Genomic DNA, 25,998 nt, shown 5'->3' with positions numbered 1-25,998 from the left:
AGAAAGCATATATATAGTTTTGATGACTTAGATGTTATTCTGTGATCAGCAGCGATTGCACTTTAGTAGCTGAGTGCACAGGGTCTACATACTAATGTTTTTTCAAGCTTGTATTTCTATATTCACTGACTCTCACATTCTTTGCGGATGATCAGAGACTAACGTTCACAATTTATTAAACATCACACTTTTTCTCTTAACAAGAGCTTGTGGTTTCCCCCATGCTGGCTTTCTATGACTACAGATTCTGATCTACTGATGGTAACATTCTAGGCAAAAAAAAATTCAGAACCAAATTATTTATACAGTATATATATATATATAAATAAATATATATATATATATATATATATATATATATATATATATATATATATATATATATATATATATATATATATATACTGGCTGCAGAAATTTTGTCACAAGTGTAATTAACAACTTTTCCTAAACTCCAACCATAACCTCCATAACCTCCATTTCCTAAACTCCAACCATAACCTCCTCTTTCAGGTTAATAAAAATGCTTCTAGATTTTCTCTGGTATCTGATGAAAGCAAAGAACACTCAAAATCATATATTTCATATATGAAATATAAACGCATATGTTCACTTACTTTAAAGTGTAACTCTTATGTACATGTACATTATTTTACAGAAGTTAGTACACCCCTCATATTTTGGTAAAGATTTTAAATTTTCTGTGCCCTCAAAACATCTCAACACACTGACACCCCTAAATGAAGATGGAAAATGAAAATTGGGCCCATTTAGCCATTTTCTCTCCCCGATGTCATGTGACTTGTTAGTGTTACAAGGTCTCGGGTGTGAATGGGGAGCAGGTGTGTTAAATTTGGTGTTATTGCTCTCACTCTCTCATACTGGCCACTGGAAGTTCAACGTTGCACCTAATGGTAAAGAACTCTCTGAGGATCTGAAAAAAGATTGTTGCTCTACATAAAGATGGCTATAAGAAAATTGCCCACTAAAGATGATGTACAAGAAAGCTTGCAAACAGTTTACTGAAGACAATCAGTCTAAGGACATGGATTACTGGAACCATATCCTGTGGTCTGATGAGACCAAGATTGGTTCAGATGGTGTTAAGTGTGTGTGATGGCAACCAGGTGAGGAGTACAAAGACAGGTGTGTCTTGCCTACAGTCAAGCATGGTTGTGGGAGTGTCATGGTCTGTGGCTGCATGAGTGCTGCCGGCACTGGGAAGCTACAGTTCATTGAAGGAACCATGAATGCCGTGTACTGTGACATACTGAAGCAGAGCATGATCCCCTCTTTTCAGAGACTGGGCCACAGGGCCGTGTTCCAACATGATAAAGACCCCAAACATACCTCAAAGATGACCACTGCCTTGCTAAAGAAGCTGAGGGTAAAGCTGATGGACTGGCCAAGCATGTCTCCAGACCTAAACCCTATTGCGCATCTGTGGGGCATCCTCAGATGGATGGTAGAGGAGCACAAGATCTCTAACCTCCACCAGCTCCGTGATGTCACCATGGAGGAATGGAAGAGGACTCCAGTGGCAACCTGTGATGCTCTGGTGAACTCCATGCCCAAGAGGGTTAAGACAGTGCTGGAAAATAATGGTGGTCACACAAAATATTGACACTTTGGACCCAATTTGGACATTTTCACTTAGGTGTGTACTCACGTTTGTGGCCAGCGGTATAGACATTAATGGCTGTTTGTTGAGTTATTTCAAGGGGACAGCAAATTTACACTGTTATACAAGCTGTACACTGGCTACTTTACATTATACCAAAGTTTTATTTCTTCAGTGTTGTCACATGAAAGTATATAACAAATTGTTTACAAAAATGTGAGGGGTGTACTAACTTCTGTGAGATACTGTGTGTATTGTCTGATATTTCTTTTAAAGTGAAATCCTACAAAATATCTTATGTAAATATAGTTCAGTACACATTTCCAATCTATTTGACTTTATATTTGTGCAAAGAATTTACTCCTGTGCAGTTCCTACCCATAGCCTATTTTAAATCTCATTTGGCTCATTTTCTCCATACTCAGAATGTTGCTATTGAATTATTATAAATGAATGTGAATGATTCAGAATGTTAGAATGTCAGTCAAGATAAAACAATCATTTGCTAAGTACTTTATCATCAATTATTAATTAATGAATGGTCCTTCTATACACATGTAATATATATATATATATATATATATATATATATATATATATATATATATATATATATATATATATATATATATATATATATATATATATATATAATTTCTCTCTTTATATATATATATATACACACACATTTATAGACTCAATCTTTGCTTTTTTTTACATTTGATTGCTAAAGCCAGATGGGACTATTACTTTCACTGTGATTATTGTAAATCTAATTAACTTACAAGGGGGGCACGGTGGCTTAGTGGTTAGCACGTTCGCCTCACACCTCCAGGGTCGGGGTTCGATTCCCGCCTCCACCTTGTGTGTGTGGAGTTTGCATGTTCTCCCCGTGCCTCGGGGGTTTTCTCCGGGTACTCCGGTTTCCTCCCCCGGTCCAAAGACATGCATGGTAGGTTGATTGGCATCTCTGGAAAATTGTCCCTAGTGTGTGATTGAGTGAGTGAATGAGTGTGTGTGTGCCCTGATGGCTCCGTCCAGGGTGCCCGATGACGCCTGAGATAGGCACAGGCTTCCCGTGACCCGAGGTAGTTCGGATAAGCGGTAGAAAATGAATGAATAATTAACTTACAAATAAGACTTGTTTCTCCATAGAATGGAGTGTTGTATCGACAAGGTGGTGCTGCTAAAATCGAATTACTTAAAATGAAAGTGCCAATTTTTGTTAACTCTGCATGACTTTGTGGTCTGTGATACCTAGTTTCTGATAACTTTCAGCATTTCTACAGCTTGAGAAAATGACTGAAATTCTGTAGCAACTAAATTTTCAGTTATTGGACATTTTCTTATGCCTAAAACTGAAATGTGTGCTGAGTGATATCTCAGGAATGGCAGGTGATTTATCTAGATATTTTCCATATTTCACGCTCAGGTGATCAGCGAGTAGACTTGGAGTTCTTTTAAACTTGTATGTGCAGCCTACCTAGACAGGCTGTACAAAGTAATTAAACAACTGCAGTTAAATCTGTCAGTGTACAGAATAGTCTCATGTTTGGAAATACAAATTAGAAGCTATGTAACCAATAAAGAGTTTTAACATTTCACTTTAAGTCGTAATCAGATCTGAGATAAGCACCTATAGCAAGAACTAAGAGCTGCATATGCACAAAGAGGTGTAATATTGGCTGGTGTAGCATTCATTTTCTGACAGTTTGATATACTTTATCCACAACGTATGTTTTGGACAGTACATACACTCAAAAAAAAAAGTGACAGGAAAACTATGGAATCCCATTCAGAGACAATATTAATTAACTTAAATATGACACATATGACTTATCATGAAAGTCTTTTTTTTAATCGCCACAATTGCCAATTAATTTTAAGTGATCAGTAAGCATATGCAATTAGTACTTGATCAGCTTGTTGGAATTATCTTCTTAATTAAATAAATGCTAAATAAAAGCACAATAAAACACCACATTCATCATGTTATGATTTAGTATCTTGTGGCTTCACTACATTGTGTGCAGTTAACTGTCACACACAAAAAAGTAAAAACTATAGAATATGCTGGATCGAGTGCTACTGCGATAATTTGCTTAATCATGAGTGTGGGTGCCATATTATTAAAATAGAAACAAAATTGGCGTGATTTGTGTGATAATTCTAATAACGTGATATCTATGACTCCATGCCAAAATACTGTATATTGGCAATAGACTCAGCTTCTATTAGATCTTTATTTCAATTGTTGCTATCTTCACATTCATATATATTTACATTCTATTTCCTCATTACATCAGATTACATTTGACAGAAAAGTAAAAAAAGCTGCTTCTCCAGTCCACATTTTCTATCCCCTATTTTTTCAGACTTAAAACAAGCGCTTGCGTTTAAAGTCGGTTATATACAGGGATGCAGAAATGCATTTTGGGGTTAAATTGTAGTGCTGGACATTCAAGCAGCACATGTATGATGTGCATTATCTATATATTATATATATTATTAAGCAGTTAATATAATCATAAAGGTTGAGGGTGCTGCAGCACCAACATCACCCCAATTTCCTGCATCCTTGGTGTTACAGACACACAGTCAATGGACACCGGTTAACTCTAGCAAACTCAGAGGTGTAATCTGAATGAAGCATAAATAATCTTCATTAATAAACCTGTGTAAATATTGATGCAACTCTAATCACCAACTCTGAATAAAGCCCCTTTAGAGTAACGATACCATGTCATGAGTAGCTAATAAGCACAGTACACCGATTTATGTTGTATAACAAGCTGCATGTCACGATGGTTTATGACATTTATTAGAGTAGCCTACACGAAAATAAGAAGATCTTCTATATTGGTACTCACCTCCATTTTACCTTATATTTACATGTGTATAGAATCCTACATGATTCATGTTGCTGGAAACCTCTTTTCAAACCTCTATAACTGGGCCTTTAAAAATGATCATTACACATCAGTGATAAAAACCTAGAAAGACTTAACACAAGCAGTAACATATCTCCAATTCAAACTAATGGGGACATTTAAAGCACTACCAAACACCAACTACAATAATTTAGTATAAAATACAAATGATAAATATGTAAATTATGTGCAGAAAACGCTGCCTGTCTTTGAAATAATCTGAGAATGAACAGTGTTAAATATTTTCAGAGTAATGAGTCATTCTATTCAGTAAGAACAATCATTGAATCTGAATTTTTTTTGGCTGTCAACCAAGGAAAAAGGTTATTCTGTTGCTTCTCACATGAGAGCACACGCCGTTGTAAATGGAATCACTGCACTCCCATGTTTGTCAGTGTGTGACAGGAAACAGTGGGGTCACTGCATCTCATTTTGTGAGTCTCTGTTGAAAATATCACCTAAACAATTTCCTGTATCTGAAAATCAGGTTCAAAATAAGCTTTACCACCAAGCACAGTTACATATATATATACATGAATTCTACACCTTCTATGATTTTAATACATTCCAAACCAAACACAGATCTCCAGACATGCACATTAATGTTTTTCCTCCTTCAGTTTGGAAAAATCATTGACAATGAATAGCACAAAAATAAGATCCAACTGTGTCTAGAGAAGCATTCCTAGGTGATACTACTAAAACTCAAACATAATTTGGTTTTATTTTTAAATGCAATCTTACACAATAATGGGCAAAATATGTCTGAATATTATCTGGATGTGTGAACACAACCCCGTAGTCTGTCTGTTCAGTTCAGGGTATATGGAGCTCTTCACTTCACTCTTCACTATGTCTGGGTGCCCGAGCTTTTGCTCGCCGCTCACCCCCCTGGGAATACCGCCACTTAGACGGTGCGCCTTTGAGCTTCTTCCGCTTTCTTTCGGATGCACACCACACCCTCTCGCAGTACTGTTCCACTCGCTGGAAGTTGCTGTAACCAATCAGCTGCATAAATTCTTTATACCAGAGCTTTCTGGACGAAGAGGCAGATGGGAGGCTTGGGAAGGGGCAAGGGTGAGAACGCAGTTGGGCCTCGCTCTCATCGTAGTCTCGTCTATGGAACAGACTCTCCAGTCTGTCCTCTTCCAACACATCCAGAGTCACCCTGGCTATGGTCTGAACAAAGCCGTGCTCCACAGACTGGCACAGGTACACACCGGTGTCGGACTTCTTGGTTATCAGAAACAGTAAGCCATGAGGCGTCTGAATAATGTGATCATCGCCCTTTATCTGAGTGAAAGAAGAGAAATATGAACTAGTGTTATGAAAGGTCAGTTTTGGATTGGACTGATTTATATATTTTACTATCTTTATTGTCATTCTATTATTATATGTTAAATAAATATCAATTAATTCTTAAAAAAAATCCTTTTTCATATAACCTTTAATATAATGTACATAAAGCTACATGACATTGGCATAAGTCTATCCTCACTATTAATTTACAGTAAATCTTTATACTATTCTTGAATCAAACAGAATGAGTTACCTTTGAATAGTAACCTAATACACTTTTAGCTTGTATCTTTCTCATAATAAAGTTGCCAAATCTTTATAATTATATTCAAGAGAGGCTGCTGAGGGAACAACTGTTTCTAGGTGCTATGAACATAAGTTTTAACATGAACTTGTTTTGCAGACATTCCATAATATTAAAAGTAACTATTAATGATTAAAAGAAACTGCAACATATAAGACCTTAATTAATTAAAAAAACATACTGATAAATTGTTGTGGTCTGTGGTATTAGAGGAATAAACCTTTGCCTATACAGTTGTAAGAAAATAATCAACTTTGGAGCAGTAACAGATCAAAACCCCCTACTCATTTAATAAGAGATTGTTTACTTAACAACAACAAACTATATGATAACATTTTGTATAAATTCAGTTCTAATATCTAATTTATTTATAAAATGCTTTAAAAATACATCACAAGTATTTAGCCTTAATAATAATAATATTCTGTGTTAAAGATGTTAGTTATTTTCAAAGAATGAGATATATTATATATTATAATTATAGATTTGTTTAAGAAAGAAAGAAAGAAAGAAAGAAAGAAAGAAAGAAAGAAAGAAAGAAAGGGAGAAAACAACCTAACAATTCCAAACACACACACACACACACACACACACACACACACACACACACATATTCATTCATTTTCTACTGCTTTATCCGAACTACCTCCGGTCACGGGAAGCCTGTGCCTATCTCAGGCGTCATTGGGCATCAAGGCAGGATACACCCTGGATACACGGAGTGCCAACCCATCGCAGGGCACACACACACTCTCATTCACTCATGCAATCACACACTACGGACAATTTTCCAGAGATGCCAATCAACCTACCATGCATGTCTTTGGACCGGGGGAGGAAACCGGAGTACCCGGAGGAAACCCCCGAGGCACGGGGAGAACATGCAAACTCCACACACACAAGGCAGAGGCGGGAATCGAACCCTATATATATATATATATATATATATATATATATATATATATATATATATATATATATATATATATAGAGTTGTTGTTAAGTATATTTATACCTATTTACTTATTAACTAAAAGATTTTTTGTTTTGCAGGCTAAAATAATATAACTTGTGTGTGTGTGTGTGTGTGTGTGTGTGTACCTCTTCCATGTCTGTTCCTTTCACTTTGTACCATGTGAGTAAAGCCTGTAGGGATCGGGCTCTACACTCTAACAGAGTGCTGTTCTTTTCCACTCCATACACTAACTTCTCTGATATGCTCTGGGCCTCTGAAACACACACCGACATTAAATTTAATTGACATTGACGCAAAAATAAATAAATAAATAAATAAAGACATAGAGCCTGACATAGTCATTAGGATTAGTGTTAAGGTCAGGATTAACCCCAACCATAACCCTGGAAAACATATGCAGTGCTTTGTAAAGGTAAGTGTGTATGAGTGAATAGAGTAAGTAAATATCTTACTAATAGAAGTTTTTGCTCAAAAGCATTATTACTCATTATGATATTTGTGTGTTAATTGGCCTCAGTTGTTAAAGATCAACACATAAGCTCTTCACGCACCGTTCAATTGGAGACCATTACACTGCTGCACTGCATTGCCATGACGGACATCCTGCCTTCTGAATCGCCTGGAGAGAAAGAGAAAAGAAGCCTTGAACTCTCTCAGCCACATTCCAAGTGCCCTGTTTGACACTCATTTATCAAGAGCAGGATTAAAGAGCCAAAGAAACGAAAAAGCACAGTGCAAGAAAATGAAGAAGGCAGAAAGAGACAGAGAGAGAGAGAGAGAGAGAGAGAGAGAGAGAGAGAGAGAGAGAGAGAAAGGGGGGGAGACAGAGACAGAAATAGATTGTCACTCCCCTGCTGATGTTTAATCTTAGAATGAAATCAATTGAGAGCAGCTAATCTTTTCCATCAGCATCCTGCCTGTGACTGCTTCGACGGTTACTCAGCACTGATTACTTGTGATTTCCGTGTCCGCTTGTACATGCAGAATGAGTGTGTGATGAGCATTAGCATGTGTGGGAAGTGTTAGCATAAAGTGCTAATGGGTTCAACCTGATGGCCGTGAAAGATCTGACAACACTGGATTAGGGAAACGCCCACACGAACCCTTTATTCTGGTCTGATGAGGGCAGACACACACACTCACACACACACAGAATTTTATCTTGATCTTAAAAAGCCTCTGTAAGTAGCAGAGATTCTGTGAACTGACATATCAATGTCTCAGATGGAAGACTAGAAAATTGCCAGAACTGAACAGACACACACATTGTGAAGTAGCAAGGCAGTAGGTGTTGAGTAGGAAACATGAGACAGCAGGAGGTGAGGTGAGACTTCACACTCTCTCACCAGGAGCACGTCTCCATCTTAGCCGCTGTAATGGCCATAATTAAAACCCTGTGTGCATTTCTCACTGTGTACTGCAGCAGTAAGCATCTGGAGCAGGAAGATTTCCGTGTCTGTACACGTGAGTGTGTGATCAGAATGTGTCAGCCCATCTGTGTATGTGTATGTGTGTGCATTTTTCTACCTCTTGGAAAACACTACAGTATGTACAGTAGCACACAGAATCAGCAGCATCTCGGTGTCTGTACCACTGTGTGTGTATGTGTGTGAGATTTAAAACCCATGACATGGCAAAATCCTTTACTGGTAAGTAATCCTTTACTAAGTATATCCTCCTGTTGTTTTGCTTATTTGTATTATATTTTAAAACACCTCAAAATCATTGTTCTCAGAAATATGTTTTGTCCTGCTCAGGATTGTGGGTCTGGCTTATGTCACATCAATAAAACACATTTTGTGTCTGTGTGTGTGTGTGTGTGTGTGTGTGTACCTCTTGTGAGTGTAAATGCCAGCAGGTATGTATCTGGAGCAGGTGTGTCCATCCCAGGCACAATAAGGGTCTCTGGCTAGACAGCAGTCAGCGCAGGCTGAGCCATACAGGCTACACTGGTGCACATGAACCTGTGTCACTCCCAGTTCTGAGCCCACGTACAGGTGTTGCTGTGACATTGAGAAGAAACTGCAATTAATTCCATGGGATACAATACTGAAGGAAATAAAGGAGTACAGTAGATAAAAACAAAAAATAAATAAATAGATAAACAACAACAACAACAACAACAATAATAATAATACTAATAATAATAAATAACAATAATAGAAATTATATAAGGCGAAAAACCGAATTAATTCTTATTAATAATAGTAGTAGTAGTGTTGTTGTTGTTGTACTGATTATTAAGGTTAATACTGTTGTATTACTTTCATCTATCTGCGTATCTATAAAATAACGTTTTAACAATGTAACTGTACTCCTTATCGCCATCTGGTGGCAGCGTCCAGGACTGCATTTTATTCACATATCACTATACTGAAAATGTTGAGACAAATAAACTGATTAAAAAAATAAATAAATTGAAAATATCTTACCCTTTTATTTGAGATGATGATTTCTGTAACAGGCACTGGAACCTATGGTACAAAAGGATTATATATCTCACCATTACCGGAAGTACACATTATAAACCAAATGTAATGCTCATCTTCATTACTGTCTGCTTACCTTGAACACTTGTAGCTCCTCCAGAAGCACTTCTTCAATCGTGTTGGCCTCTTTGTTGAAAATGGTGATTAATTTTAACACAAATGAATCATCTGCGGGAGAATAAATGCTGTTTATTTGGTGTTACTGCTGTAATAGACATGTTAGATGGAAATGCATCCTAATTTAGTTTAATACATGGACATGTCACAATACCTGTCCCAATGAACAGGACATTATAATGTCCATCCTCAGCCTCCACTCTGTCCACAGCAATCTCAGTGAGCCTGCGTCCACCATCTGTGTCCAGCAGGATGGGCCTCCTGTGGACCGGCTGCACTGGCTGGAACATGAGGGGATGTGAACGTATGAAGCGCAGAACCTCATCTGGAAATCCCTTAGAACTGGAGAACTGGCCACCATTAATCTTACTGGCACACTGAAAGTGGAAGAAAATAAATAAAGAGAATGAATTTGCTGATAAACTGTAGGAAGAAACTGTTCTATTGAGATGAGAACATGATCAGAATAATACAAGCAAATCTGATCCTCACAGGAATTCTTTTCATTGACATTCCAAAAGTATAAACTAGAATGTGTCACTTTTTAATGAATAAAGATGTAATTCTTGTAAAATTTCTAACTCTGAGCTCTACCATAGACACTTACTTTGTATGAATTTCCCAATTTTCAACAAATAAGACAATTGCCCAAAACATGGACTATTATTATTATTATTATTATTATTATTATTATTATTATTATTATTATTAATAATTATAATTATTATTATAAAGATTATAAATCTTACAATAACATTCCTGTTTACTTCTATTTACAAAACTAAATGGTTTCTTCTATTGTTTAAAAGGAAAATATATTTACATATTATATTTCATATAATATGCTTGTTTTTATCTGTGTTGATAATTGTGGATACCATGGTACCAATGCTATTTGTGCAGAGAAGCATTTTATATGTCTAACCTTTCCCAAAAAAAGAAAAAAAGAGATAAAATCCTAATACTGTCATCTAAAAGGTCAGATATTTCATCTATAATTACAAGTCCTAATTGCATGTGCTATTAAAAATGTCCCATTTCTGCCTCTCAGTGTTTTGCACCTTTATCAGATTTAGGTGTTACAAAAGCCTTTGAAATTATGTAATAAACTCACAAAATTGATTTATTTGCAACCCAGTCATTGACTTCATCATCCTGTGCCTCATTTGGGCACAAGATATCATATAAAGCACTGACAATCTTCTATAACTAACTATGAAGAAAAAGAATGCAGTGTATGTGACTCACAGATCCAGGGCGAGGGTATGGGACCTTCCCTTCATACACACCCCAGTGATGGTCACTGTGCTCTCGGTGTGCGAACGGACCATTAAATGCAGCTCGGATCTCCTCCATGTTATACTCACACACAGCATAACCTTTAAACACGGCACTGTACAAGCAGAAAGGAGATTAGAAAAAATGAAGATTGCAAAGAATGTGTGTTTGTAAACTCGTAAATTACCAGAATATATAGAAGAACCTGTACTAAAAATGTCAAGTACCTGGTTGTGCTGAATAGACCAAAGATCTCAGGGTTCTTCTCATCCTTTCTCTTCAGCACAAAGATATCCTCTATTCATAAACAGGGAACAAACATTAAAGACATGAGATAAACGAGTGTGTGTGTGTTTTTGTGTGTGTGTGTGTGTGTGTGTGTGTGAGGACAATATTGGGATGATACTGTAATTTATGCCACTGTTGAATTCTTAAATCTAATAATCAAAAGTTGATTAATTTTCTCCAACAGCAGCTCTGACAATAGTACTATAGTGTTGAGTATAATTCAAAATTTATATTAATGTGCTCGATCCAATTCGTTTTTGTTTCTATGGTAACAACTCATTCATAGGGACTTGTGTGCCAGATGCCACAATAATCTGAGCCTAATAATAAACAGACTAAAAAACTGCCTTTATAACAATATTCTCTGTTGTGTTTTCTTCCTTACATCAGATCCACTTATTAAAATCCAAGAAACACAGGAAATTTCTGTTATTATGTGTAACCACTGTATTTGGAGAAGGTGCTGTTATAGCCGTGTCTGACTTTCCTAGCAGACTGTTTGTGTTAGCTAGTTCTTATTTACCTTGCCTTTGAGTTAGCGGTGATGTGAAATAGCTGAAAAATGTATACCTGCATTGGATGTGTCATTATGTGAATTTCTTCTATAAATAAAAGCATGTTATGTGTGTGTGTGTGTGTGTGTCTGTGTCTGTGCATATTTTTGTGCAAACTGCACTTATGTAGTCTGAAATGTTTTTTGTTTCATTCAGTTAGAAAGTTTAGCTCTGTCTTAACAGAGACGTCTGAACTGCTAACACACTCTGTCCTCAAGTGGGAGCCGTGATTTCTAATTCCAGCTGGTCTCTATTGCCAGGCTGTGCTCACCGAGTCCATACTGACAGTGTTGTTTTTATCTTTTTTTGTCACTGTGTTTATTTAGTGAGCTACAGGACACTGCAGTGTACTGTTTTTGTAGGACCAGGTAGCATTGCATGTTTGCTTTGTGCTTTTTTTGTGTAAAAAAAATGTTAGCAACAAAAATGCTAAAAAATGCTAAAAAAATTAGTTCGTCAACTGGGTACATTCACGCTAGCGAGAGTTAAATCAACAGACGGCCATTCGGTTTATACGTGCACATGACACACGGAGTAAACATGTGACAAATCAACTGACATTTTCTAACTTCTATGCAGATTAGGTTTGATCCATCAAGCTAACAAATTCAAATTGTAGTTCAAATGATTCCTCAGTCTAATCCTGTTGTATAAGTGGTCTGATGTTTTAGTTTAGTTTAGACATTGAATCCAAGCTAAATGATCCAATTTCCTTGCAAGCGTGGTTTCATGCTAATCTTGTCATACACAAGTCATGCACAAACACCCATAGTGTTTAAAGATCATTTGAGCCTCTGAGAAATATACATGTGCTTGCTTTGCTAATCTGCACAAGAAGATGCTTAGCATGATTTAATTTTTTTAATACTGAGCTTTATATGCTACAGATCAATGCATGTCCAAGAGACAGGGTTGACACTTGCTAATAATAATGCAGTGTCAGAGAAGAGAAAGAGTGAAAGAGAGAGAAAGATAGAGAGAGAGAAAGAGAGAGCTTTTGCTTGTCATCAGCTAACCAGAAGAAGATCGGGAACATTTCAACTCTGAGACACAACCGGCAAATGATTTAGGACTTAACTTTAACTCAAACCACATGTAGTAAAAACAGAAATAACCCAAACTCTACAAGCTATTCTCAAAATCTAAGTTTTAAAATAATAAATAACAATAATAATAAATAACATCACACCTCCTGAGGTAATAATCAGTAGCTAGCTCCAGGGTGTGAAACCTGGCTGATACAGCACTGAGAAAACCTCACCCCCTTGTGCTAGCCTAACCAAAATAACTTTAAAAAATGCACAGCCTAAGAAAGGTTACAAACACACACTACTGAGAAAAAAACCTACCCACACAGTCTCAGAGCAGATATATGTGAATGTGTAAGGAGCGTGCTATTTTATATCAGCTTCTGCGCACTGATAAAGTGTTCACTACTCCATAACAGCAATTCCTTTTCCCCAGTTCACTCTGTGCATACTGATTACTGCCATTTCACCAAAGCAATTATGTAGCCAAAACATTTCCTCTGGTTATACAGTAGTCCAGCTTTCTATATAGACTCAGCCTCCAACACAAAATGGGATTTCTTCTAAATGCCAACTAATATAGTTGACTTACACATTACCCTTGGGGAATAAACTTATGATGAAACTCACAAAATGTCATTTTAAAGGCTGTGACACCAGACATGTAAAAGGACTGTGTGGAATATAGTATAAAATCAGTCACATCATTAATGTGTGTGTACAGATTATCATTATGGAATAGACTAGATTAAATCCAGCTATAATTATATATAAACCAGAGCCATGCAAGTTTCAGTCTTAAGATATACATATAAGATACTCCTACTGAATGTAGTGCATCCTTACAGAGACAAAAATGTAAAAGTCTCAAACATCAGTTAGAAAAATGGATGAAATCTAATCTATACAAAATGGTGCTAAACCAAACAGCAAAGCTATCAGTTTCTTCTACAGATAGAGTATAAAAAGCATAAAAAGTTTGTCATTGAAATAGATAACTTGTATAATTTGGCACAATATTGTCATTTCTCCATTCTTCTTATTTTAACGTTTGCACTAGAAGCAGTAGTTTAAAAAATAATGTGATAAAGGCCCACATAAGGCTTGATCTGAAGACATTTTATTTAAATGTGTACCACTACTGAGAGTTAATGATTTACTCATAATGTTTCTTACCCAGCTCATCAAAGTGGGTGTCGATGCCGTTGGGTCCTGCAACTGAACATGTCAAACGAGCCTTGAGGAAAGAGCTCCACTTATTCACCAACATCCTCTGACCACCTTGATCATTCTGAAAGACAACAGCGACAGTAAAATGATTTACTCAAAGCTGTTAGTTAGCATTGACTCCTTCTGATGGTACAACCTGCTAAACCGTTATCCTTTTTAACTATTCAAGATGTACTGCATGTTGAAATGCTTTTACTTTTAATATTGTATAGACTTACAGCGCATACACGAGCCACCCTGCTGTAGACAGCCTTATTTCCTGCCTCTGTTGTGGACACTTTCTCAGTGAAGAAGAAGTAAACTTTGTCATCAGCAGGGTCATCGTTATCAGGGATCACCACAGAACCAACAAACTTGGGCTCTGTGAAAAAAAAGACAGAGGAAATGTGTCAATGCAGCTAATGATAAAAAATAGCTGTCCACTGTCTGCCAATGTAATAGTTACAGACAGACAGACCAGACAGACAATTCATCAATTCTCATGGGGTAGCTGCAGGGCTACAGTAGCAGGAAGTTGTTAAACTTGTGTAATAAACATCTTAGCTACAGCTTTCAAGCAAGTCCTTTTGAACAATCATATGTTTTGTTAGTCAGATTCTTAACAATCAAAAGTCGTGTCATTGAGCAACAGTTTTCTGTTCATCCACATGTCTATTCTGAAACAATGATTAAAAACAAGGCATGCATACTTTATATATTAAAATGGGAGCATTTTCTAGTGACAGACATAGACCATGGCAGTGAGTTAAATTTGCCTGTTTACCTTTTGCCACAGCAGATATTAGAAGGATCAAGCTTAAAAAGCTGTACTAAATGGTGCAGTGCATATTAGGCACAAATACATCCATTATATCTTTTGTTATTTTAGTTTAGACTGAATACACCTTACTCCCTACTAGTTCCTTAAAGAATATTTACACACCTTCACCCTAGTTTAGATTTAGATCAATTTATGGAAAATCCGTGCGATCATTTTTAAATGGTGCCATATGCCATATTATGATTACATATGAGAATGTAAAATAAATAAATAAATAAATAAATAAATAACGTGAAGCTGTTTTTTTTTAAATACGACCTTTATAGTAAATCTAAAAAGATTTTATAATACCATTAAAAATAATTTTTTTTAAATTAATATTAACATAAATGAACAACTGTGTAGATGTCGCATATAAAAATAAATGAATTACATATAAAATCATGGATACTGTACATATAATGGGAAACATTTAAAAATAAAAACAAATGAATCATGTGAAAATAATCATATGGCAAATCACATGTGAAAATGAAAAATACATTGAATGATGTAATTACACACATGAAGTTTGAGTGACACTTCTGTACACACACACACACACACACACATACACACAGACTGTAGATGTTTTCAGTGAGATCTCAGATTTTGACTGTTGTATAACAGGGTTGTATGACGTTTATTTTTGCGACTGGCTTTAACTGTCTTTGACCATTTTGCAGCTGGATTTGTCTGAGACAGAGTGGGCAGAGATAGATTGCATCTGTCACACATTTCTTTCTGCTTCTCTGTATGATTAATGGCACACACTGGGGGGCTCAGTCTACATGAGCCCCTCTAAAGATGAAGAATATACTCCTTTATTCTCAGACACACAATGCCCCTCTGTGGTGTGCATCAGAATTACACTAGAATGTATACACACATGCACAGCAAGGCAATACTCTAAGGCTACTTCTATAAATATAAAACAAAGGCTATGTTCATTTTTTCCCCAGTGTTCTTTAGTGATGCTCAGAACCTTTGAGGGAATATGTATGGGCATGAGGTAAACATTAAACAAGCTCACAGCATGAAACTACTCCACACTCCACACTCAACCATCTAACTGGTCACTGATGTTGATTGATGATAAAATGGGATTCCATATGCTGTTTACTCTCTTTATTACGTCTGAGACAGAGAGCTTTTTTACTCAAGAATAATGCAGTGGTTCCTAATCCTGGTCCTCAATGACTCCTAGTCTGAAGAATTTATTATTTTTTCTGTACTAACACACCTGATCCAAATAATCATCAAATTACCAGATCTAATTTAGAGGTTATTTCTTGATCAGAGTTGGAAACATGCCAGTTGAAAAAGCTTACTGTGTTCGAGTCTCCTGCTGAGTACTTCCAGCTATAATCATCTAAGTACAATGTTCAGATGGTGGAACAGGTGGGATAAATTAGAGAACACACCAAGAGTATTTCATCACATAAGATTCAGTTTCTAAAAGCCTTGATATTGTCCAACATACAATTCGTAAGTGTGTCAGTGTGTGCTTCTGCTGCTTCATCTTGAAACCATTTGCATGTTCAAGTCAGCTTGCTTCTGAAATCATGATGACTTCAAGCAGGGTTCTTACACTTTCCGCAGCCAAGGACCCAGACTAAAGGAAATTCCCAAGAGTCCCATTATAATGAAAGCATAATTTTATTTAAGATTTTAAGGGCAATTGGGTGCCTCACAGGGAATGAAGCAACCTTTTTTGCTTTCTTATAGATTTTTGTAAAGACAATATATGTGTTAAAAGCCCTCATAAAATATGGAATAAAACAATATTAAAGGGGCATGTGAATGAGTGAGTGAGTGAGTGAGTGAATAAGTGAGTGATTAAGTGAGTGAGTGAATAAGTTAGTGAATAAGTGAGTGATTGAGTGATTGAGTGAGTAAGTGAGTGAGTGAATAAGTGATTGAGTGAGTGAGTGAGTAGTGAGTGAGTGAATGAGTTAGTGATTGAGTGAATGAGTTAGTGATTGAGTGAATGAGTGAATGAGTGAATGAGTGAATGATTGAGTGAGTAAGTGAGTGAATAAGTGAGTGAATAAGTGAGTGAATATGTGAGTGAATATGTGAGTGAATGTGTGAATGAGTGAGTGATTAAGTGAGTGAGTGAATAAGCTAGTGAATAAGTGAGTGAATGAGTGATTGAGTGAGTAAGTGAGTGAGTGAATAAGTGATTGAGTGAGTGAGTAGTGAATGAGTGAATGACTGAGTGAGTAAGTGAGTGAGTGAATAAGTGATTGAGTGAGTGAGTAGTGAGTGAGTGAATGAGTTAGTGATTGAGTGAATGAGTTAGTGATTGAGTGAATGAGTGAATGAGTGAATGATTGAGTGAGTAAGTGAGTGAATAAGTGAGTGAATAACTGAGTGAATAAGTGAGTGAATGTGTGAATGAGCGAGTGATTGAGTGAGTAAGTGAGTGAGTGATTGAGTGAATGAGTGTGTGATTGAGTGAGTGAGTAGTGAGTGAGTGAATGAGTGAATGATTGAGTGAGTAAGTGAGTGAGTGAGTGAGTAAGCGAGTGAGTGATTGAGTGAATGTGTGAATGAGTGAATGAATAAGTGAGTTAGTGATTGAGTGAATGAGTGAATAAATGAGTGAGAGTGAATGAGTGAGTGAGTACGTGAGTGAATAAGTGAGTGATTGTGTGAATGAGAGTGAGTAAGTGAGTGAGTGATTGAATGAATGAGTGAGTGAATGAGTGAATAAGTGAATGAGTGAGTGAGTGAGTGAATGAGTGAATGAGTGAGTGAGTGAATGAATAAGTGAGTGAGTGAGTGAGTGAGTGAATGAATAAGTGAGTGAGTGATTGAGTGAATGAGTGAATAAATGAGTGAGTGAGTGAGTGAATGAGTGAATAAATGAGTGAGTGAGTGAGTGAGTGAGTGAGTGAGTGAGTGAGTGAGTGAGTGAATAAATGAGTGAGTGAATAAATGAGTGAGTGAGTGAGTGAGTGCGCGAATGAGTGAATAAATGTTAGTGGAACTTACCGGGTTAATCTGTAAGGCCGTTATAGTAAATTAGTTGGAGGTTTTCTCACCATTTAGCTGCTGTCTGTCTCCTACTTCGGTCCTGGTGTAGCTATGGCTGCCGAGTCGATACAGCGCAGCATCGTTCTCCCAGTAATCAGTGTATATTGCTACAAACAGTTGATCCCCTGTGGATTCAAAAAGAAAGAAGGATATGTTCCTGTTATGGTACATACCATTTATTCTTTTACTATTTTCAGTATTCTTTCTGATGTGATAAGTAATAATAAACCTAATTTTATTAAAGATAAACTTTTAGATAAGATTTGGTTGTGAGAGTTAAATGGGTGGAGGTCATCCATCCATATAACCCACCCAACCCAAAACTTGTGGTAGTTCAACTTTATTTATTATGCTAACTAGACGTATCATGAGATGCTTAAAAGCCAAGTTGCAGCTTCTCCACATAATAATTTAGGACGATGTGAAGGGTTGTAGGGCATTTGTAGGGCCTTTTAGGTTTGTAAATACACTTGTTCTGAGAACACTGTATAAACTATTATTTAAAAATTTTTTTTTTTTTTTACATATTATTTGGAATAATAATAATACTAAAAAAATATTGACTGTTGTATTTTTAAACCTAAAAATCTTTTATAATTTTAAAATATTGATAACGATTAAGTTGTTATTATTAAATATTCCACAAGGTGGCAGCTAAAGAATAACTAAAAAAAAAAGCCTTACAGTACAGAGCTCAAAACCATTCCATGTCAATAGAACAATCACTTTAGCATATTTATCAGGAGTATTAGTAACAATATTTATCTAAAGGTGTAAAATGGTAAATTAGAGAGAATTAGCAATCCTGTAAAGAGCTTTGTTATGGTTCCATCAGCATGAAATGTCCAAACTCATTATTCACCACCCATAGTTCCCAGCTTCTCCCATTCTAATCCTTGTCTTAATCTGTGGACTCTGACTGGGAGAGCTGATGGATTTGACTTGACTTGCTTATGTGAGAATTCAAGGGAGGTAGAAAACCTTGAATAGATGAAGAGCCTCCATACAGACTGTCCAAGGCTCGAAACACACAGCTCTTATTGTGAAACACACCAGCTTTGAGAATAGATATGGATATGGAGGAGGGGCGCTTATGAAAGAGGAAGCGGATAGGGGAAAAGTTGTTGAAAAGTTGTGTTATTGAATGCTTACTGGACACCGTGGACATTGTGGGGCTGTTGGGATGAAACGGGGATCTCCCTCTGCCACTCTCAATGTGCTCCGATTCTAGCTGAAACACTCCTTCCTGTTAAAAAGCAAACATAGTTTTTGAAGGGATTTATGCAATTTAGAAATACTAGTTGTGTAACAGGATCAATGGATTCTTTAGAGGAAGGGTTAAAACATGGGGTTGGAATTACAAGATAGAATTTTAAGTAGGGAAAAAAGTTAAGCTAACAGTACAGTACAAGTTAAGACAGTACTAATGCCTACTGTCTAATTTAGTTTCACCAATAGCAATATGGGAGCATATGAACTAACACATGCTAGCAAAACCTGCTACTGTTTTTATTTCACAGCATTGTGATACCAAACTTGCAAATAACCTTGCTTACTACTTTAAAATAGCTAGACTCGAGCTCTCAATTACCTCATGTTAGTTTGTTAGCAATTTACAGTTATCTCAGAAATTAGTTTATACATGAACCTAATGCTAGCTAGCTTTCTCACCTTTGCTTTTAATTACATGATAATATGTAGCCTAACATGAGCTAGTCAGGTAGCAATATGGAAAAAAAATAAAAAATGAAAAGAAAAAAATAGAAATCCAGCCTTGTTTGACCAGCTGGTGAATAAGCTGGTCAGGTGCAAGTTTTTAAGGTTCCTTATTATTTGACTAGATTTACTAACTGCCTTGTGTTATTGTCTTAAAGATAACTTCTTATGATGTAGCATAATTAGTAGAAATTCATAAACGGTTGGTATTTACTAGAACTGTTCCTACAACTAGTACTAGTACTATAAAAGACAAATAGTAATAGTTCAATAAAGTCAAATATTGTAGCTATTGACATTAGCTACATTAATGACATGGTTACCAACATTAGCTCGCTCATATGCATAGCAAGTTTCATAGACTTGGATTTTCATAACTTGATATAATTTATGTATTATATGGAGATGTGGTAGCTTAGTGGTTAAGTTGTTGGACTGCTGATCAGAAGGTTATGAGTTCAAAACCCCAGGTCCACCAAGCTACCATTACTGGCCCTCAATTACTTGGTTGTATAAAATTATAGTAAATGTAAGTCACTCCGGATAAGAGAGTCTGCCTAATGCTGGGAATTCAATAATTCCTGTCAAATGAGGAGATATTAACATATTAATAAATCATTAACATGGTTGTGTTTAGCTAGCTAGTTAAACTGTTGTACAGTTTATCTGGGTGCAAGTATTTCATTTTATTACATTCCTTTTTTCATTCTTCTATATTCAGTAGTAATCATTTTGAAAAGTGTGACCTTTCATGTCTATGAAGAAAACACCCCAACCCTCTAACAAAACCCCAAACCCACAGAACAGAACACCAAATCCAGTGTGTCTGTGTTCAGTGTGTCTTATCTCATTGGATTTGGCCTAATGTGGTTTATAGAAAATGGTTTCAAGCCATTCCCATAAACAGATCTGGAGCTGGACGGGCAGAAGTTCACAGAGAGTGAAGCATCAATCAGCCGGTCGGCATATAATGCAGCCTATCACACATCCTAATCTGTTCACACTGTCTCTATCAGGGTGTATTACACAACCTATCCATCACACCACATACACAAACACACACACACACAGACACACACACAGCTACACTTCCATTTAGCACTTCCACAAACCATTTTAGCAATTTCAGAGGAAATATTACATCCAGGTGAATAAGTGGACAGTGAAATGAAAATTGTGGAAGAGAACAAAGGCAGAATACACACACACACACACACACACACACACACACACACACACACACACACACAAAATCTCTACAAACCATTCTATACACACCAGTGGATGAGTGGATGTCCTAAATATTTTTCTTAGTAATATATAGCTCTAAAGAAAAATGACCTTACCCTCTCTAAAAATAAAATAAATTAAAAGAATTTATTCATTTATTTACTTGGTTTTTTGTTTTTCTTTCTTTTACCTTTCTTAAACCTTTATGAATCAAATATGTAATTAGGCTAGTAGTTCAGGGTTACATAAATATTCCACAATATCACAAGTGGAATGTGCTGGTCATTCATTCATAACTTGTTCATTCAAATCAATTTGGCCCATTGATCCTTGACTAGATAAATAACTTTAAACAGAAAACAGTATCATGGAAATGATAATAATATGCTTTATAAGCATCACAGCTACCAGTGTTCTTCTGGACATTAAATAAGTGAACCTGGAGCCTCTCTCTCTCTCTGTCTCTTGCTCAAACACATGGTTCACATTTGCAGGGCATATGGTTTGTAGTTGTGTGTGTGTGTGTTTGTTTAAGTTATTTAAATTATTTGATATTGTTATTTCCTCCTACAGTAAAACCATAGGACTACTTGTTTGAGTAGAAATGCTCAACGTAGTTAAAGAAATAAAATATAATAGTTCTATTTTAAAATGCATTTTTTTTTCTGTCAGTTTTATTAAAACGAATAGCTTCTTTAATATTTTTACAATTTGACTCAAAGTGACTAAGGTGCTATCTTTTTTCAGAGATTTATAGATTATGTGGAATATATGTAACTGGATGAATATTTTTAAAATATTGTGCAAAATAATTATCGTTGAGGATACTCAAGTGGGTGAGGCCTAAATCGATTTTTTTAATTTTTTGTCCTCTGAAAACAATTCTGAAAATGAAAACAAGATCCCAGTCCCGGAGTCCCTCCCAGTCCATAATTTTAATCAGCATCACCAGAACAAGGCAATACTTAATATAGTGTGTCTGCTATTTGTCTGTTTTGATGTCAGTTTATAAAATATTCATTTTAAATAATTGAAATAAAATTGAGAAAATGAAATAAAATTGAGAAAATGTGGGAAGTTGATGTGTATTGGGGATGTGAGCTGGTCTGTTTAAAGGAGTGTATAAGTAGGTGATGTGTCATATTGGTGTGAAAGTGAGCAGAAGGCTGCAACGTTACTGTGTATTTTCAGGTATAAGACACAACCAGGCTTAGCTGGGCAAGTGTGTGTGTCTGTCTGTCTGTATGTGTAGATTCCATCCATTGTGAGTTTCGGTTCTGTTCTGTGTCCACTCTTGGATCAGTCTCACTTGTCATCACATGCACATCTGCATGCCATCAGCATGTTCACCCTCACCTCCCATCAGACTGGTTTAGTCTATCAACAGTTATATTTTCTGTCTCTGTGTTTATATCCATCTGTTTTCTGCATTTTGAGGTTGGAGAACATTATGCATGTGCAGTAACACTGGTAGCTCATTGCCTCATTGCTTTCCTCATAGCTTGAGCGGTTTACCTCTTTGCCTGCAGCTGAGTGCTGGGGTTATCAGGTGCCCTGCTCAAACCTGCCTCCTCTAATTACCCTCGCTCTGATCTCCTGCCCCTTACCACAAGCCAAAGGCAAACTTGCAACGTCTCCCTAAGGAAATGAGCATGAGAAACTAACCCGTAAGAACACAGGAAAAGATGTGTACAGGAAAAGATGTGCAGAAAGTTTAACATTTTTTCGTCATAACAGAATATATTCTTATATTCCATGGAAATATATAGTGTTTGTATGATCTTTCTTTCTTTCTTTCTTTCGTTGTTTATTTCGTATGTAATTATTAACATTTTTATTTTATTTATTTTGATTTTATTTTATATTTTATTTTAATTATTTGTATTCCATACTTCCTTCATTAATTTCTGCATACATTTATACAGTTCATTCATTTATACAGTTCAAAATAACTAAATGATTAGAGTCCCACATTTTTCTGCTGATGCTATATAACCAATTTTAGTGAAGTTTGGACTAATATTTAATATCCTTCTCAAACTGAATCCATATTATGTGACGTTTTGAACAAAAATGATATGCAAATGTATCCTGTCACTTTTAATTCAACAAGGTAGTCTAGATTTATTTATTTTTTAATACTTCAATATAAAAATTTTACTGCATTTTGATACAGTAAATGATGAATTAAGTAGTTATTAGGATTGAGCCCAGACTTTAGGGCGAAACCAAAGCACCAATTCAAACTGTGGTTCTTCTAATCGTAAACATATGAGCATGGCATCGACTTTACAGGACACATGGCTTTAAAGACAGTGGGAGGAGAGACACAACACAATACAGTGATTGTGTAAAAATGGTTCAGGCCGGCCAGAGGTCTCCAACATATGGAAAAAAAAAGCTTTTTAGACCTCAGCCTTTTATGCTTCTTTAAACATTGCTTTTTGCTTCAAATAAACCGTCATTCCCTGTGATTAGCCACTCTGTAATTTGGCTGGTGCTCTCCAGAGAGGATGAGACTGTTTGTTTTTGGTTGCCTGAATGTTTAGTCATGGATTTGAGAACGAGTGAGAAGGATGAAACGTCCCATCACTGAGGTCTAAACAAATTCCTTTTTTTAAGTGGTCTACAGTAGAGTCATGACTGTCAACACCATCACTTTTTTCTTCATTTAGCATGAATTGAATCAGTAGCAGCCTTTAGGTTACATCTAATCGATTTCACTAATTATTTATGACACAAAATTTATATGGAAGTATCCAGCGTGTATTTTTTTTCTGGCATAAGGAATATTTTGAATCACTGACAAATTCTCCAACAGAGGAAAACATATCCATTGCAAGACATATGCTGGTTAATGATCACCAGAGAGAATTAAAGCATTTCACTGACCATCATTCTGCCTCTGACTACACCCATCTGCCTCAGGCACGCATACAGTGTAACTATTCTGCCTCTTCATGTGGACAAATCTTCATCCTTAATCCATTGCTTTAGTCATGTTAACATGACCATCAGAACATGTTTCTCTGACCAGGAATATTAAAGCTGGGGTCTCCGATTTTTTGAAAGCCAATGTCGACATTTGAAATCACCAAAACAAACACGCCCCTAACCCAAATGGGTCCCACCCCTGTATTGATAGCTCCGCCCACACATACATACGTAACCCAGGCAACTAATGGAAAGAAAAGTGTCTTTATCATAGCTGAAGGGAAAAACAATACGATTGCAGATAAACAAGCAAGCAAAAATGACACACAAGCATAATCCTGCAAAGGACGGCATATATTAGTTCTGTGAAACAAAGCAAAACCAACGTTACTCACCTATCGAGAAGGAAAAAAGCACGTCGGCGTCTTAAGTAAAGTTGAATTTCCCGAGTCATTAACTCCTGAGCTAAACACTGTTACTACACAAAACGCGGTTGTAGCTGCGTCTCTACATTACTACGATAGAAAAGAGGTGTTATTTGTGTAGTAACAGTGTTTAGCTCAGAAGTTATTGACTCGGGAAACTCCAATCTGTGAATATGCGCTAACTTCCCGCTCCTTCAGTTCTCTCCAGTGCTGGAAAGCTGATCGTATATTAACACGGTCATACTTCTTGCCTTATCGTAAACCTTTCTTTGTTTTTATCCTCCATGTCAATGTTAAAGTCGCTTTCTGATAATGTCACACATGCGCACTGAACACTCTCTCTGCCACATATTGACAAGACACGCCCCTTTCTGCTCATTGGCTACACGTTTGTTTTGAACTTTGTTTTTGATTTTTTTTATTATTCGGCCTGACTCAGTTTTCTGAAGCATTTCTCAAAAATCGGAGACCCTGCCTTTAAACTGTCCTTTGCAAATATTCAGTAAAATTGTTTCAAAATCCATTATCTTACTGTATGTCATCCTCATAGGAGGAAAAGTACCTAAATTATTTAAACAAGTAAGCCAGATTTTTCACTTCAGTAAGTAAAAACTGTTACATTTACTTAAAGTATGAAAGTGTGAAGATGATTCACAATAGATATCTTCCTTATATCGCACACTTATTTCAGGTTCTGATGATAAATTAGTGCCTCTTTTACCAAAGAACTAATCAAGTTGGGAAAATCAGCTAGAATTAGCTTAAACTCGCTATAGCTTTATTCCTAGTCTCTCCAATGCTAGCTAGTAAAGCTAATAACACAAATGCTAATAGCTGGCTCAATACAAACTACTATAATAAATACAAATAGTATAACATCTCATTCTTGCTTTCACATCTGATATGGTTTAGATTTTGATCAACCTCCTTGAAGAAAAGTCAGCTTGTAAATTAACAAATGTGATGTGTAGAAATGTAGAGTTTGGAAATGTAGTGACTAGAACACTTTGAATTGAATGTTGATACGGTAGCTGCTTAGAGAAGCTGCAGTACCTCTGCTTGATTGCTGACTCTGATGTAGGCACACATCGGGCTGAAGGCTCCAGTGCCGCATGCCAGCAGATGAGTGCTGTTATATGGCTGGATCAGCTTGATGTAGTTAGCACACTCCGGCTGGGGAAAAAGGCAGTGCGACATACTTTACAACATGTCTCTTTAAAGCAAGAGAAAACTTGAAATATCAAATTTTTTAACACATTAGCCAACAATGTACCTTCTCCCTGCCCTGCATAAGACAGTCCTTCACCTGCTCTTCAGAGGTAGCCCAGTGGATCTAAAACAGAGACAGACAGAGACAGTGAACTGAGGTCACTGTAGAACATGGATTATTTCTCGTAAACGATCACGTCATGAACAGCAGTGGTCATTGTAAAATGTGCTTCTAGACAGCATTATTTACAAACCCACGTTCCTTATTGAATTAAATTAAATTAAACACAGAAACAGAAACTGAGATGGATAGATTTCAAGGCCCTGAGGTTAAGGGCAGGTCCACACAGTAGCACTGTCTGTGTTCTTCTGACCAAAACTAAACAACCTCCCTTAAAACCATGGAAAGAGTCTACCTTTTAGAGGAAAACTATCTAATTGTCCTTTATGTGTTTATATCTGAGCTGAAAGCACTCTTTTAGACTCTGTATTCACTGTCAGCTTGTTTTTCTCTTACTTTATGAATTAA

General features: G+C 36.4%; 1 protein-coding gene across 1 annotated transcript in view; it reads right to left on the bottom strand.

Moving 5' to 3' along the window:
• Positions 1-3,845: 3,845 nt before the first annotated feature.
• The window catches only part of sema3e (sema domain, immunoglobulin domain (Ig), short basic domain, secreted, (semaphorin) 3E), a 38,970-nt gene continuing 16,817 nt past the window's right edge, over positions 3,846-25,998 (bottom strand). The window contains exons 3-17 of the mRNA XM_060878211.1: positions 25,534-25,593; positions 25,314-25,433; positions 19,108-19,201; positions 17,964-18,080; positions 14,333-14,475; positions 14,061-14,175; positions 11,242-11,311; positions 10,985-11,129; positions 9,891-10,113; positions 9,696-9,787; positions 9,563-9,604; positions 8,964-9,133; positions 7,682-7,749; positions 7,256-7,383; positions 3,846-5,844 (exon numbers count right to left, since the gene is read on the bottom strand). Coding sequence (XP_060734194.1) covers positions 5,392-5,844; positions 7,256-7,383; positions 7,682-7,749; positions 8,964-9,133; positions 9,563-9,604; positions 9,696-9,787; positions 9,891-10,113; positions 10,985-11,129; positions 11,242-11,311; positions 14,061-14,175; positions 14,333-14,475; positions 17,964-18,080; positions 19,108-19,201; positions 25,314-25,433; positions 25,534-25,593 — 2,040 coding nt within the window. The 3' untranslated portion in view covers positions 3,846-5,391. The remainder of the gene's footprint in view (positions 5,845-7,255; positions 7,384-7,681; positions 7,750-8,963; positions 9,134-9,562; positions 9,605-9,695; positions 9,788-9,890; positions 10,114-10,984; positions 11,130-11,241; positions 11,312-14,060; positions 14,176-14,332; positions 14,476-17,963; positions 18,081-19,107; positions 19,202-25,313; positions 25,434-25,533; positions 25,594-25,998) is intronic.

The sequence above is a fragment of the Tachysurus vachellii genome, chromosome 9 (genome assembly GCF_030014155.1).
Source record: "Tachysurus vachellii isolate PV-2020 chromosome 9, HZAU_Pvac_v1, whole genome shotgun sequence".
In the NCBI taxonomy this organism is placed as follows: domain Eukaryota; kingdom Metazoa; phylum Chordata; class Actinopteri; order Siluriformes; family Bagridae; genus Tachysurus; species Tachysurus vachellii.
Note: the sequence above shows the minus strand (reverse complement) of the source record. Positions and strands in the feature narration are given on the sequence as shown.